Consider the following 16,413-nt stretch of genomic DNA (forward strand, 5'->3'; position numbering starts at 1 on the left):
GTCACAACCCTTCCCCAAGCCACACACCCATTTTCTATGTCCCTTTGCTCAATGTTTTTGCCTGGCTGGAATCTGTCCCTGGAACTATGATGATGGCTATTGCCTGTCTAGATGGAATGATGTGGGTGGGTGGGAATTTTTTATTTGGCTGTAACATAGCCTCTGGTACAAAGGCAGGAGTCACATCCATTGCTATGCCCACTTTTGCCTCTAGGCATGCCCACATGTGCCTATGGCCCCACCCACCTCTGGCTTGCGGGCCCCAGAAGCTGAAAAGATTTCCCCACACCTGTGATAGGGAAGTATTGGAAAAAAATTCCAGAATTACCTTGACGACTAGATCAGATGCCAAGACTTCCTTCGTCCCTTGGATCTGTGCCCCTGCCTCTCTGTAATGGTCATCAGAGAATTTGGAAGCTTCTCCTGCAGTCGACTCCACAACAACGTTAAACCCTTGTTTAACCAGGGCTTGAACTCCTGCTGGCGACAAGGCAACTCTCTTCTCATTCTGAAATATCTCCTTGGGAACACCCACAGTCAGCTGCTTATATGGGATACCTGTAAATGAAAGAGAAGCAAACAGCAAATCTTTTGGTAGTTTGCAAAGGGCGGGGGGGGGGGGGAGAGAGAGAAAGAGAGAAAACAACCTCCAATGGAAATAGTTGTTTGCATGTACAGTGGTACCTCTGGTTACGTACTTAATTTGTTCCAGATGTCCATTCTTAACCTGAAGCACCACTTTAGCTAATGGGGCCTTCCCCCCACCGCCATGCGATTTCTGTTCTCATCCTGAAGCAAAGTTCTTAACCCGAGGTACTATTTCTGGGTTAGCGGAGTCTGTAACCTGAAGCATATGTAACCCGAGGTACCACTGTACAATGCTTCAGGCTGAAAATATGATGGACAACCATCATCCCTTTAGATACCAGTCTATAACAACTCACCAGTGCATATATGGCAGGAGTAATTCAATAAAAAAACATTAACTATTCATAGTATTGGAAAAGATAAACACATTCAAATGATTAAGCCCAATCACTCAGAAAGCAAATCCCAAGAAGCTCCATGAGCCTTACTCCTACATAAGTGTGCAGGATTGTGGCCCAAGTCCAATTTAAATAAAACAGTAAGCACTTGAGTTCTATGAAAAGTGGTTGTGTGAACTTAGTGGTAGAAGTCTAAGAACTTACTAGCATGCATAATGTTTGGGTTTTAAAAAAATTCTACAGTCATTTGCACTTTGGGTACAATGTTTTTTATAGTCTTCTTTAGCTGCAAAGGTGACAACCTTGGGATAGACTTCTTTCATTTTACAGGTGAAAAACTCCAGCTAAGAGTCCAGCAACTTGCCTAAGGCCAATTAGCAAGTCTATGGCTGAACTGGTCCTGCAGCCATTTCTCACAAGGTCATGTTCCACATGCCACTTGGCCAGGCTGCAGTGCTTCTCAAACGCTGTAACACCAGAAACACCAACAGCCATAAAACAGGAGTGGAGAAACTGTTGTTCCAGTCTTAGAAAACTAAAAAGGCATTTGCAGCTTTTTAGTTTAGAGAAAAAGTGACATGATAGAAGTTTATAAAATTATGCAAGGCATGGAGAAAGTGGGTAGAGAAAAGTTTGGCTCCCTCTCTCACAATCCTAGGACTTGTGTTGAAAGCTGAATGATGGAGGATTCAAGCATCCTTGTTGCTGTATAGTTAAAACTATGGCATTCACTACCACATGAGGAAGTGAAGCCCATCAACATGGATGGCTATAGAAGAGGCTTACACAGATTCACTGAGGTAAAGGCTATCTGTGGCTCTTATTCCTGATGGCGATAAGCTTCTGAATAGCAGTTGCTGGAAACTGTAGGAGGAAGAGGGCTCTTGTGCTCTGGATCTGCTTATGTGCTTCCCACAGAAATCTGGTTGGACGCTTGTGAGAACAAGAAGCTGGACTAGATGGGCCTGACCCAGTAGGGACTTAATATGTTCTCAGGGCCAGAGGCACCATCTTCTCAAGATGATTGAGGGGACCTCATGTGGCATCCTGATGTCACACACACACACAACGTCGTGAGGAGCAAGGGGGGCAGAGCCAAAGGCCCTCTGAATATTGAGGGAGCCTGGGACCCTCAAAAAACCACTGGGGTGGTGGTGGAAGTGCCTTGGCCCCTAGAAGCTGGCGTGTATGCTTGCAGCACATATCTGGCATGGGTGGTGCTATTCCCCCCTCTCTCTGTCTCTCCCCCCCTCCCCGTCCACCAAACTCATTCTTTCTCCTTTACACTTCTCTACCCCCTCAGCTGCCATCCCAAGGAAAATAATCCCCACACACAAACACACAGGTGGCAATTAGGATTGGGGAAAAGCTCCTAAAGAAGAAGGGGAGGAGTTTGGATTGACATCCCACTTTATCACTACCCTAAAGAGTCTCAAAGCGGCTAACAATCTCCTTTCCCTTCCTCCCCCACAGCAAACACTCTGTGAGGTGAGTGGGGCTGAGAGACTTCAGAGAAGTGTGACTAGCCCAAGGTCACCCAGCAGCTGCATGTGGAGGAGCAGGGAATCGAACCCAGTTCACCAGATTACGAGTCTACTGCTCTTAACCACTACACCACCCTGTCAGCAGAAGGAAACTCCCCCACCACCCAAGGCCTAACTGGTGCACCATGGGAGATTTTCATTGGCATCCTAGTGCACAGGGAGGGTAGATGTTTGTTCCTTTACTCCGCCGCTGCCATCCCAATGAAAGTCACCCCTCCTAATATATTGGCTCCCACTGGTATGAGCGCAAGTCTTCTCCAAAACTGAAGTGCCAGGCCAAAGGTCAACCCTTTATTATAATACTAAAAATAATGTTAGCTATTATTTTGTTATTAACTTATTATATAATGTTATTATTTATGAGTTAACAATATACCATAGTTGCTCACCCCTTCTTTAAGGTATCACCCCTTTCCCCCCTGAAGAAAAGGTAGCTTTGGGAAGCGCTGATAAAATGCCCAGTCATTGCCTCCCATTCACCAGGTCACAGCAATGCCTTCTGCAAAGATGAAGCATGGAATAAGCATCGCTGAGACATAAAAGGCCAGCCACAGGACCCAACATCATCCCTGGTAAGCTTCCACCACTCACAGAGGATCACTTCAATTTTGCTTAAATCTCACAATAAGGAAATCTACAGGGAACTACAGAGAGGAAGAGAGCAGCACTGTGTTGGTCGCCTTCGTGTACTCCTCAGTGACCTTCCACAGAGACAAAACCCAAGATTAGACACCAAAAGTGCAATCTAAGCACAGCCATTCAGAAGCAAATCCCAATGAGCACAATGGGACTTACTATCTAGTAGGTGTGCTTAGGAATGCAGCCTCTTTAGAAAAGAGGCTATTTTTAAAGACTACTGCTAAGATGGGGAAGGAGAAAAAACAAAAGTTGTACTTATTTACCAACTCACTATACCAACAGCTTCCGAAGAAGCTGCTCACCTTTTTTCAGAGTTCTGCAGGAAGACAAGGAGACAGCCTGAAGGGAGTGAGGTGGAATGAAGACAGAAAAAACAGATACAATGAATAGCGTGGAGGAAGCAGACCAAGACGTTTCCGTTTACATTGACTCAGTAAAATTGCACACCTACATTGACATCTTCCAGTGAAACTGGAAAGGCAGCAAATCAGCTGCTTTCAGTGGGGCATCCTTCACACCTCACATGATATGCCCAGCACTGACTGTCACTGCAATCCAAGGAAGTACTGCACCAATCACTCACCATCAATCATGCTAGCTGGAAAAGGGCAACCCAATGGCTTCTTCTACTACTACATTTATATCCTACCCTCTAAGGAACTCAGAGCAGTGTGCCAAAAAAAAAAAATACCATAATCTCATTTTATCCTATTTAAGGCAGGAACTTTTCTATTGTGGACCCATCCCTCTGCAATGCATTTCCTGAGGTCCCTCCTTTAAAAAGGCTTAAAAAACAAGCCTAAAGAGACCTGGATCAGCTTTAAACTGTTGCTGGTGAAATATTTTAAAGTTACGGCTTTGGCTGTTGCTGATGATTTTGCTTTGCAATGTAGTTATTTTAACGTTGCATGTGTGAAAATATAAAGAGTTTCGGGTTTTGTTCTGTAAATCACATTGAAAAGGGTGTTAACCTTTTAAACCAAAGGTGGGAACCTTTGACCTTCCAGACGATGCTGAACTACAGCTCCCATCATCCCTGACTATTGGCCAGGCTGGCTAAGGTGGGTGGCAGTTGTGGCTCGGCAACACTGGGTGGACCAAAGTTTGCTCAGCCCTGCTTTAAAAGGTGGCATAAACCAATAAATAAGACCATGAGGCGCTGACTGGCTCTGTTACACTCAGCTAAGTCCATAGCCAAGCAGGGAAGTGAACTAAGGTCACCCATACTATATCTATCTACTATACTGCATTAAGAAACTGTGTAGGCTGGGAGTAGGTAGGAAATACAGGAAAGGAGCGAAGGAAGGACATGAATGGTAGGATCCACCTGCAGCCGGCAATCAGACACAGGATGGAATGGCAAATTCCTAGGATAATCACAACCACCACTCACCTTGATTGCTATGTAAAAAGCACCCTGTTACTTTGTTCTGACCAGCAAAAGAAGTGCTAAAGTTAACAGAAAGTTCTATGTACCCTCCAATGAAGAGGCTAACATGTTAATGGTCTTAAAAATGAGCTCAACTGATCTTAATCTAATACTGGGAGGAAACACTTGCAGGTCACAGTAAACCAGAATTTGAGCAAAGAAATTAAAACTGGGAGGTTTGAGCTTGCATGCCCTGTGTTCCCCTCTCCTCTTTCCACATGGCTAGGAGGATCCCAGCAGAGTTTTAGCTTCTGTTTTCTATAATCTCTTGTCATCCTGACCAGGGATTCTGGTTTAGAACACTTGACCAAGCCAGCTACAGAATTTCCAGTTTGAAATTAGCTAGTTTTGAAACTGATTAGGTTTTGCGTTTTGTTTTGTTTTTTAAGAAAAATGAAAGATCCCTGATCCAGACAATGATAAGCAAAGATTTTGGGAATATGAAGCGAAGGGCTACCAAAGTCCTGCTCCTGGCCTTACGGAAGGAGAGGAAAGTGTGTGAGCCTGGGTCTTGTGACAGCTCCTGTTCTTTGTCCTAAACCGTGGTTTAACATGATATGCAAACATGCCCTATTTAATGGCTGAGCAGAGACTGGCCATTCAAAAAGCAAAGCATGCTGTTTCCATTGGCAATCACTTCATAATAGCATCTCATAATAGCTACTGCCAAAGTCAGAATAAAAGTGCTTGCTACACCAGTGAACTGCAGAATATTCCCCCACACACAAAAAAAAAAGGAAGCAAAAGAGCAACTCAAAACATTAACACGACATCCATTTTCAGTTTCAGTTTAGTCCTTAAAGACATTTTTAGCTACTCTTAGTCATGCAGAGCCACCACTCTGCCTCCTGCCTGTGTGCCAAGCTACTTGAAAGACTGTCTGTAAACATAAGAGGCACAAATGTAAACATGCCTTTCAGTGACTTAATAGGAGAAAAACCATTCCATTTTTGCCCAGACCTTAGATAGTCAACACTCTTCAATGAAAGCTGAACTTCCTTCTACAGAGCAAGAACCCTCCTATGATGGAAACTACTGTTTTACCTACAGAATTTTGGACTGAGCATGAAAAGTGGATGTCATGCTTTGCTAAAATTCCATAATCATCTTCCGATGCTCTATTCTCATCCATTCTTGATTTCTTGCACCGCTCTGTGAACTAGAATTTACCCATCCAAGAAGTATATGATTAAAAACCAGATGAGATGTCAGGTGACAAAACAGACATTGGGAGGCCTAGTTTGGCCAGAATCAAGTATACGCTTCCAGAGTTAATGATAAATACATTACTTCTGGTAAATTAGCCACCAAAGCCACTAGAGGGCCGTGAATAATTGTGACCCGGGATTTCTAGACTCATCTACCCATGTACTATCTGAAACCAAAAGGGCGTGTTGGTTGCTGGATGTGAAATATATTGACATTATTTTCAGCTCTCCTACCCCACTAATTAGGACAAAAGAGGAGTGGGAAAAGAAGACAGAGACTGACAAGAAGTACGGTGGTACCTTGGTTCTTGAATTTAATCTATTCCGGGAGACCGTTCGACTCTCGAAACGGTACAAAAACCAAGGCACGGCTTCTGATTGGCTGCACGAACTTCCTGCACTCAATCAGAAGCAGTGTCGGATGTTCGGCTCCTGAAAAACATTCACAAACCGGAACAATCACTTCCAGGTTTGCAGCGTTCGGGAGCCAATTTGTTCAGGAGCCAAGCCGTTCGACTACCAAGGTAAAACTGAAATAGGGAAGGGTTTGGGGAAGTAAGAGGGTTGGTTAACAAATTCCCAAGCTTCACCAAATATGTATGGTCCAGTAAGGAGAAAAAAAGAGAAGAGTCTCACAGAATATGTTTCGTGAAAGCAGCCACTGCAGATTAAGCTTTAACCTGAACACAAAAAGTATCTAGATATATTGATATATTTAATTAGCTGAGTTCCACAAATATTTGCTAGCTGCGGAAGTATTATCTTGCACTTCATCATGGACTTTCCTTGCCCTTGGCAGGTTTGTAGGCAAACTTAACATACACACATTTCCAAGGTGTGTCCCTTCCAAATATAACACATGTCTTCACCAGCAAATTACTAATCATTATAATGGGCAGGGAGCATACAGAAGGAGCGATAACCTTACACAAACCCTGGGGGTGCGTTTTGACCTCCTGCAGGATGTCTTGTCAGTGAAGGCTGGGCGACCTAGTTTGAATGTGGAGGGAAGGCTTTGCCCTCACAAATTCACCCAGGAGCTTAGACCTTTCTTTTCACCCTGAAAGGGAGCTTAGCAACCATTCACTTATAATGGGAGAAAGAGGAATAGAATCAACATTAAAATCAAAACTTAACTTGCTGCCTGACCCTGGTTCCTTTTATGGATTACACATTAGGAGGGTGACAGAATGTTGGAAGAGGGGATGGAAAGTTGGGAACTGATTTCTACAGCTGTCAAGAATCAGTTTGAAATCATGAATACCTATCTGAACTCACATACCTGGTTTGACAGGAGCCTGGCACCAGAGCACCCGATGCACGCGGAAGGCTCGTAGGCATGGTGTCTTCACAGTCTTTACCTTGTGAGACAGCGCACTGTTGAAAAGGGGACTGGAGCAGCTTGTCGAAACTGTACGTAGAATAAAACTTGCCATGTTGTCCAAGATTCAGCAGGCAGGATCACCCCGTTAGGAAGCCACACAGATGCCCTGCCATAGACAAAAGCATCAGCCCTTTAGCAAATAATAGCAGCGGAGACTTGCAAAGCAGTCTATTCAAAACATGTGTCACTTCAGATCGTGATTTGCATCCATCAGGACTTGGGGAGGGGAGGCGGGAAGGTTAACAAGGTCCACAATTCTTTCTTTGTGTTGTATCCAATGTTGGTACCATCTCACAGTGTTTTAATACCTTCAGCATCTTAATAATTTAAACAAAGTATAATACACAGGTTTCATTTCATAGAGGTACAATAATTACCTCTCTTCGAGCCTAGACATAACTACTTATTTCAATACAATGACCATAGCTCAGGGACAGAGAACAGGTTTTGCATGTGGAAGGTCCAAGATTTGATTCCTACCATCTCCAGAAAGGTCAGGGGAAACACACTTGTCTAAAATCCCAGAGAGCCACTGCAGCCAATATAAGAAGAGGAGTTTGGATTTGATATCCCGCTTTATCACTATCCTAAGGAGTCTCAAAGCGGCTAACATTCTCCTTTCCCTTCCTCCCCCACAACAAACACTCTGTGAGGTGAGTGGGGCTGAGAGACTTCAGAGAAGTGTGACTAGTCCAAGGTAACCCAGCAGCTGCATGTGGAGGAGCGGAGACGTGGACCCGGTTCCCCAGATTATGAGATTACCACTCTTAACCACTACACCACACTGGCTCTCAATATAGGGTCTCAATATAGGGTTGGAGTAACCAACATAGTGCGGTTGGACAGTGATGCCTATCAGTCCCGGTCAGTATGGCCAATTGGCAAAATGATGAAGTCCAACAGCATTGGTGGGGATCACGCTGGCTACCCCTGATGTATGCAATACCAAGCTGGAATGACTCTGTGCATGCAGCCATTTAGCGTGAGCTCCTGGAGCCTGGGGCAGGTGAATGCATGCACCGAGGGCAGGGCACACAGTGCAGAGGGTGAAGGATCCCAACGCAGCACCCCAGCCCTTGCCACAGACGCTGCTGGAGTGCCCTGTATTGGAGCCATGCAGGGCCACACTACACCACCTGCCAACCCGCAAAGGGGGAGCCCGGCAAACCAGCACAGCACTTGGTAGGCACAAACCAGGCACTGGCACCTCCAGCATGACCTGGTTCAGTACTCTTATCCATAAGTGTTGGTTCCTCCGACACGGGGAGAGGAGTGCCGGGCCAGGCTGCGCTGGGGCCCCTGCTTTGCACCCCCTCAAAAATCTATGCCCAGGGCCCTGGCCCTGCTGGCATCCTCCATGTTACACCCTGGGTGCATGGAAGCTTCCCAATTTCCTATGTTAGTTCCAAGACAGTCTTCACATTTAAGTTACAGTACCCTGAGCCTTCATGTAGCAGAATCTCAAATGCAAAAATAAGCTGAACAATAAAATTATGTCACAATCGCAACAATACTAACTATAAACTTTTCAAGGGTATCATTACTATCACCAGTGATTATACTTCCCCCCCAAAAAAAGAAGTACTGGGTACAATCCAACAGCCTTGAAAATTAATGAGGGTTTTACTATTGTTGTCACTAGGATCTAGGTGTCATTACCAGCAAGCTGGTTAAATCTAGCTACGTATGTTTTACAATGTTCTGCATTCAAAACAAAGCCAGTAAGACTAAGTGTATTGTTTTCAAGGATGAAGACTACAAAGGATGGCAAGCTGTAAGAAGCCCAAATTATATACAGGCAATAACCTACAGCATAGATTTGCTAGCCTACGCAGCATGCTGAAGTGAGGTTACGTACCAGCAGATAACAGGCATTTCATAATGCTGGTGCCAGCCAATAATGCATAGCCCAGGAATTAATTCTCTTTTTTCTGCTGGAAGTCTATTTTTAGTGCAACCATAACAACATGTAAAAGACTGAAAATAGCAGCAACACTTTGGGGCACTCGGTATGAAGAGTCCGTGCAACTTGAAAGTCTGCATATTATCATTCCAACATAAATTGATCTAGTTAAAAAATCTCCTTTAAGGGAGGGTTAATACGTCAACACCTACACCATGTAACAAAAAGCGTGCAGAGGTATATAAAAAAATTGCTGTTTAATAGCTTTTAACTGAAAACGTTTATTTCAGCACTGAAGAAACAAAACACACAGTCACTCTCCATTCATAGATCAAGTTAAAGTGTAGGCAACATTTTTGCTACTCTCTTAGAAAAAGAAACAAAAGACATTGAAAATTGATACCCACTATACAGCTGCCCAATAAGCACACAGTTATAGTATTTCAGGAAAAACTCTTACTTCCTCAGCTTGATGTACAAGTTTAAAAAGTTTCCAACATGCGTAGTTACTAAGCAAATGCCACAAATAGAAAACACAGGAACACTGTGAGAATGGATGCCACGTACCCAAGATATTCAAAATGCGTAAGAAATATACTCACTCCAAGAGAAATACAGTTAGCCCTTTGCCAAAGGAAGTGAACAGCTGTCAGATAAAAGTGACCCCCTTAAAGGAATAGCCCACATTAATAATGCCTCAACTACTACCCGGGCATTTACCACGTCTGCAGGAAATGCACGAAGCTGGAATCCCCATTCATTAACAAGTTCCAATTGGCTGCTCTCTGAAAGCAATGCAGTGTATAATTTACACCAGAGACACATGATTGGATACAACTCCTTATCAGTCTCTGAGAGGAGTCAAGTTCATTCATTGAGGGAAGGACTTGTGAAAGCCTTCTCAGAGTCACGGCCCTTTTAATTTATGCAGCCTGCTGTCAGCGTCCAATCATCTACCCAGGCATGCAAGTTAACCACAAGTTTTAATTCATTGGTGCCTGAAACTCCAGGTCAGAACTGTGCTTTATAGATAACCCTGACAGTTTAATTATTTATTTTTAAATATATACGGTATTTGACTATGTCACAGCTTTAGATTTTTATTTATTTTGCCTTTATTTCTCAGGTCAAATATGCTGTTTAGAAATTGGGGGGGTTCCCCCCTACAATTTCCATTTACTAACTTCAACAATCCTTCAACAGTGCTAATCAGCAATTTAGTTTACTAAGGACAAAAAGGACTAATTTCCAAGAGGAGTACTGGGAGGAAAAGATAGCTAGGTAAACAAATCCCACCCTGCAAAAAATTAAGAATTAAAAAATGCTTCTGTATTTTTCAAATACACATGGCATCAATGTATGCATCGTCTCATCTCACATCTGTAAGGTATTCCAGTTTTCTGGTTTTGAATACATGACCATGTTCTCCTGAGAATCCAGGGTCTGTAACTAAAACACACTTACTCAAAGTATAACTGGATATTTAATATAAAGTAATACAGTATTAGCAGTAGGGACGCGGGTGGTGCTGTGGGTTAAACCACAGAGCCTAGGACTTGCCGATCAGAAGGTCAGGGGTTCGAATCCCCATGACGGGGTGAGCTCCCGTTGCTCGGTCCCAGCTCCTGCCAACCTAGCAGTTTGAAAGCATGTCAAAGTGCAAGTAGATAAATAGGTACCACTCCGGCAGGTAGGTAAACGGCGTTTCCGTGCGCTGCTCTGGTTCACCAGAAGTGACTTAATCCTGCTGGCCACATGACCTGGAAGCTGTCTGCAGACAAACGCCGGCTCCCTCGGCCAATAAAGCGAGATGAGCGCCACAACCCCAGAGTTGGTCACGACTGGACCTAATGGTCAGGGGTTCCTTTACCGTTACCTTTTTAATATTAGTAGTAATATTAGCAGCACAATCACATGCACCACAGCCAAAATCCTACTGCCCACCATCACCTTGAATATGGGACCTCAGCCTCAAAAAATAAGGTCTCGTGGAATTTTTGTGGAAATATTACCCTACTGTTCAGAAGAACTGAGTTTTATGGTTGTAGAAGAGAAACTATTTCTCTCCCTTATCTATGCCCTTGCTATACACTCCAGGCAAATAGCTGGCATCTTCAAGTGGGGCTCTTAACCATTTCTGAAGATCAAAGCAAGACAGGATTTGCCAACCTGTTGCCTTCCAGATGTTTGGACCAGAACTTTCACAAGTCCCAGTCAGCATGTGCCGGCTGAGGTTGCTGGGGAGTTGCAGCCCAAAACAACTGGAGAGTAACAGCTTGACAAATATGAAATAGGGAAGGAGACAATCTATAAGGTCCAATGTGCAATGCTGGTAATTTGCATATCCAGATGTCTGGGAAGCAGTCCGTGGGAAAGTGCCGGAGTGCCGCAGGCCAACTGCAATTCCCTGGCGTGTGCGCCCTCCTTTCATGTTTTATTGAAGTACACAATGGCAAAACGATAAACTCTGAAGTGGGTTTGACTCAGACAGTTTCTAGAATTATGCCTGGAAGGTCACAGCAAGACAAGGCAGAGTGCTTTGCCTCCCACTACCTACCATACTCAACGAGGTCTAGGTAAAGGGTAAAGGGACCCCTGACCATTAGGTCCAGTCGTAGCTGACTCTGGGGTTGCGGCGCTCATCTCGCTTTATTGGCCGAGGGAGCCGGCATGCAGCTTCCAGGTCATGTGGCCAGCATGACTAAGCCGCTTCTGGCGAACCAGAGCAGAGCACGGAAACGCCGTTTACCTTCCCGCCGGAGCAGTACCTATTTATCTACTTGCACTTGTGCTTTCGAACTGCTAGGTTGGCTGGAGCTGGGACCGAACAACGGGAGCTCACCCCGTCGCGGAGATTTGAACCACCAACCTTCTGATCAGCAAGTCCTAGGCTCTGTGGTTTAACCCACAGCGTCTACTTCCAGATAAATATGGATGTGAGACCTGCAGGTCAACAGTATTGAGAGAGTCACACCTCCACTAGTAATAGTAGAGGCAGCTGACCTGCAGCCCTCCAGAGGTTGCTGATATCTGGCGCCCATCAGGCCCAGCCAACCTGTCCAACAGGCAGGGATGATGGGAGTCATATTCTGACAACATCTGAAAGGCCACAGGTTAACCACCCTTGCCTTAAAAGGGCAATCCAGTTTCAAAGATATGGCAACCTAAATGTGTACCTTTGAAGCAGGTCCCAGAACAGAGTTTTAATTTTTAAAAAGGGGAGTATAATGAAGCATTGCCCTCCGGCCTTGGCTCTCACATCTTAAAAGATAAGGCGTGACTCCTAGGAATAGACTTGTGGCTTCTGAAGTCATGTGAAAGCAGCCATAATTACTTAAACAACTTCTTCCCAGATCCTTCCCCGCCGCACAGCCTCTCTCCTGCCCTTTATATGAAAGAAGCTTCCTCAAATCCCAAACGGTGCCCATTTCAAGGCTCAAACAAGGTCACGTCCTCCATTCCCACCTTACATTTGACCTCCACGTTACAGGCAAACTTCGATGTTGACTTTGGCAACTGTTGCGGTTCCCTTCTGACAGTTAGAAAAAGAAAGGGAAAAAAGGTCTCAGAGGCTCGCATGCACACGCCTTTATACCAACTTATTTTTGCTGCATAACAATAAAGACACTTTGGCTAAGCTGGAAGATGCCAAAAAAGCACATTCCTTTTAAATCTCTTTCCCCAGCCCAAAAGAAAAAGCTTAGGAGACATGTGGTTTCTACATGCCTTACCTGCATGTTCTTTCTCAATCATTTTGTTGCAGGACAAACAGGACAGGGACGGCCTGTCACAGTCAAACCAACAGATTGCTCACTCAGTGGTTTGGGGTTTTTTGGGGGTGAGGAACGTACCAAAGGTGACCTTCCCTCCTGTGCTAAACCCATTGAAACTCGGACCCAGAGGCGCCTCCTCGCGAGTAGCAGCCCCCTCCCCTCAAAAAACCAGCCTTATTCTGCTCTTGTCTGTGCCACTCTTAACCATACCGGGCAAAATGGGAAGCAGCTGCTACTGCTGCTTTCATCCCCCTCGCCTCCCTCTTTTCTCCTTAACTTCAGCGGGCCTAGAATAGCAACAGTTCTGCTACTCCTCGTTGCCAAAGTTGCGCTTTGTGCATGGAGGGAAAGCGGCGGGTTTAACCCTTTGCGGGGGAGCCTGCTCTCATTTCATTTTAAAGCACATCAATATAGATCAGTCATGCCCACCTCCTCGCAGTCTCCGCTTTTCTTTCTCCCCCAACCGCGATGGATGACGAGGAGGGCAGATGCCAGAAGCGCAAAAAGCGTGGCACAACAAGCCGCGCGGGAGATGCGATCGGGGGCAGGGGGCAGAAAGTGTTTCCAAGCCTCAGCCCCCGCCCCAAAAGCAATCGCGGCGAGGATATCGTGAATGAACCGACACCAGCCCCCCCCCAAAAAAAAACCCCACACAGACACCGAGCAAGCCCTAGGGCGCGCCGAGAAGAAAGGAGGAAGAAGCGCCGAGCGGAGGAAGAGAAGGAAGGAGAGGAGACAACAGCTCGCTACCTACCTCCCGCCCTTTGCGCCCTGCTGCCCGCTCCGGCCCCGCTTGTCTCCTTTTTGCAAATCTATGCAATATTGCGCTTGACCTTCCCGGCTCGCCGGAGCCGCCGGCGCGAGACGGGAAGCCGAGGAGAGAGCAGCAGAGCCGGCGCGAGGCCCCAGCCAAGTGGGCGGGGCTCGAGCCGCCCGCAGCCCAGAAACTGGACGGGGATGGGAGCGGAGAAGAGAAGAGAGAGACCCCGTCTGGGCAGAGGCGAGGTCACGTGGCGGGGAGCCGCGCTCACCTCTTGCGAAAGAGAGGGGGCGGCAGAGGGTCTCTCGCCAACGCGTCACGCCGCCGCCAAGCTCCCCGAGTGCGCATGGGCGCGCGCCCCTGGGGCTTATTTCATTTTATTTTTGCAGCGCGCGGAGAGGGGCTTGCTTTCAATTGAGGGTTTAACTGCGCCGCCGGCTTGTCGTTTCCTGCAGCAGGACATCTTGGGGAGACGGAAAGGCTGAGGAGTAAACCCTACGCAAAAATCCTCCCCAGTGGAGTCCCTAAGACAGTTGGATGGCGCCTTGTGTTGTACTCCTCCTTCTGGCAACTCCTGTAGGCTCCATAGGAGCCAACTCCTAGGGGTGGAGTCCCTTCAACGCCCCAATAAAATATTTGAGGGGACTAGACTCCCCCCAAAAGTTGGTGGGCATTGCCATTCTAATAGGGTGCGTGAGCCGTGTCTTGTGATCGATTATGTGGGTTGAAGGCTTACCTACACCCCCCCACTTGAATAAAATATACCTCTCCCTGCTATATTTTATTCAAGTTGGCGGGGTAGGGGGTAGGTATGCCCTTACATAATAGACACTTGCCAAAATAATCTTTCTCATTAAGGAAATAAAAATGAAAAAGCACCAGTCCCAATACAGATCCTCTGGGAAAGCAATTTCTTAGATCTCTCAGTTCTGGCAATTGTCAAATCATTATTGCTACTCTTTAACCAGTTTCCTACTCTTTAACCAGTTACTAATCTGCACAAAACTCATCTGGAAGCAGTGGCCTAATTCCTTCCCTAGTTTACATAGCTTCAGTCCAGAAATAAACATTTGAGAAATATGTGAAGTTACCAAGCTGCTAGTTCTAGCATTCATAAATTACAGTGATTAATAAAATACTGGAAGAGTTTGGTCCTCCCTTATGCTGCTTTTGTAAAGAATGGCTTATTATTCTGGAATCTTATAATGGCCAGCTCTGAAAGGGTGAGCCAAGGGGTACTGTTGAAACTCCTGCTTGTGCCAGATGAGCAAGCAATCCCAAGTTGCCACATTTTCTAAGCATACATTCTTCCTAATGAGTCTTGTCAACGCCAGGGGGTCATCACTCCAAACAAGCATGCATTGGAATGAAGCCTTCTCTTCCTAATTATTTTTATATGAGAACTTTGAAACTTTAAGAACTGGTACCTAGGCTTGTTTCTTTCCATCCTCACTTCTCACTTTTTGTGGCATGTATTTTAGATTGTAAGCGTGTGACCCTACACAAGTTGTCCATCAGCCAGTCCTGACTTTTGCAATATGAATACATGTTGACACCATTCTCAAACCATTGTACATGCTTACTACAAGATGACAGGGAGTGCAGTCCTGTGGACACTTTCTGGGAGAAAGCCCCATTTAGCATAGTGTGACTTGACATAAGGGAACATAATAATACAATTGTGCTGACTGGCTGCAATCCTATGCATGCTTTTCTGGCAGTAGGGCCCACTGAACCAAGTGGGATTCGGTCCCAAGGTGGTGCCATTTACTTTTACATAGTTAAGAGCAGTGCTATTTCTCTAGAAAATAGGGTGCCGGAACTCACCATGAACACCTCTATCATTCTTTTAGAATAGCAAGGGTGCCCACCTGAGAGGTGCCACAACTGAGTTCCAGTGAATTCTGGCTGGGGAAAAAGCATGGTGCACTCATCATTCTTACTGCATAGGTTTGCCATATTTCAAAAAGTAAAATAGTGATTTATTTATTTTTAGCTTTTGGAGCTGTTTTCGCTCCTTTTTCCATCACGTTGCCGTACATCCGGGTTTTCCCTGACCTTTTGCCAATTCGGCATAATTCTCCACCCACCCGCCCCCCACGCCATTTCTATACCTGAAAACCAGGACACGTCAGGAATTTTCCTGACGTATGGCAAGCCTATTACTGCATTTGGTATGTGCTTGTGTCCATTCTGTATTAAAAAAAGAATACAAAAAATAAAAAAGAGTGGCTTTGTTTAGCCAGGTACAGTGTATAGTCAATTAAATACCGCCGCTTGAATGGATTATTTTCATTCCACACTGAATTTGTGTGAGCGAGAGCACACCTATTCGTGTGTGAAAGAGAAGGCCCAAATCAAGGATGTGAAACCTGGGGGGGGGGGGGGGAAGTGTTCCCCAGATATTGTACTACAACTCCCATCAGCCTCAACCAGCATGGCCAATGCTTATGCATTATGGGCGTTGTAGTCCAACATGGGGGGGGGGGGACATCCCCAATAAGGTTCCTGGCTTTATATCTCCTAGCAAAGCACATAAACAAATTTCTCTCTCTGGGGTGGAAGCCTGTCTGGGTGCTAGCAAGACTTTGTGCATTTGACAGGGGCGAACTGCACCCCACAACAGCTTTATGCCACCACAATAGCTTTGTTAGGAAGGCGATTTAGGGGCCCTGGAGGCTCGCTCTCTCTCTCTCTCTCTCTCTCCCCACAAGTGGGGTCCCGTTAGGCCCCGCGCGTTGCCATGGCGACGCGGGAGCGAGGGGAGGCCTCCGGGGCGCTGCGAGG

The 16,413-nt window shown here is 45.8% G+C and overlaps 1 protein-coding gene across 3 annotated transcripts in view; it reads right to left on the bottom strand.

The window, feature by feature from the left end:
- NNT (nicotinamide nucleotide transhydrogenase) overlaps positions 1 to 13,866 on the bottom strand; it is a 55,835-nt gene extending 41,969 nt beyond the window's left edge. The window contains exons 1-3 of one of the 3 annotated variants that reach the window (XM_081929621.1): positions 13,621 to 13,866; positions 7,089 to 7,296; positions 329 to 558 (exon numbers count right to left, since the gene is read on the bottom strand). In XM_081929621.1, the coding sequence (XP_081785747.1) occupies positions 329 to 558; positions 7,089 to 7,242 (384 nt within the window). In that variant the 5' untranslated portion in view covers positions 7,243 to 7,296; positions 13,621 to 13,866. Of the gene's footprint in view, positions 1 to 328; positions 559 to 7,088; positions 7,297 to 12,824; positions 12,844 to 13,295; positions 13,409 to 13,620 lie in introns of those variants that run through there. The other 2 variants (XM_081929622.1, XM_081929623.1) reach the window with 2 other exon arrangements.
- Between the last annotated feature and the right edge of the window lie 2,547 nt (positions 13,867 to 16,413).

The sequence above is a fragment of the Podarcis melisellensis genome (assembly GCF_964234715.1).
Source record: "Podarcis melisellensis genome assembly, chromosome: 11".
NCBI lineage: Eukaryota > Metazoa > Chordata > Lepidosauria > Squamata > Lacertidae > Podarcis > Podarcis melisellensis.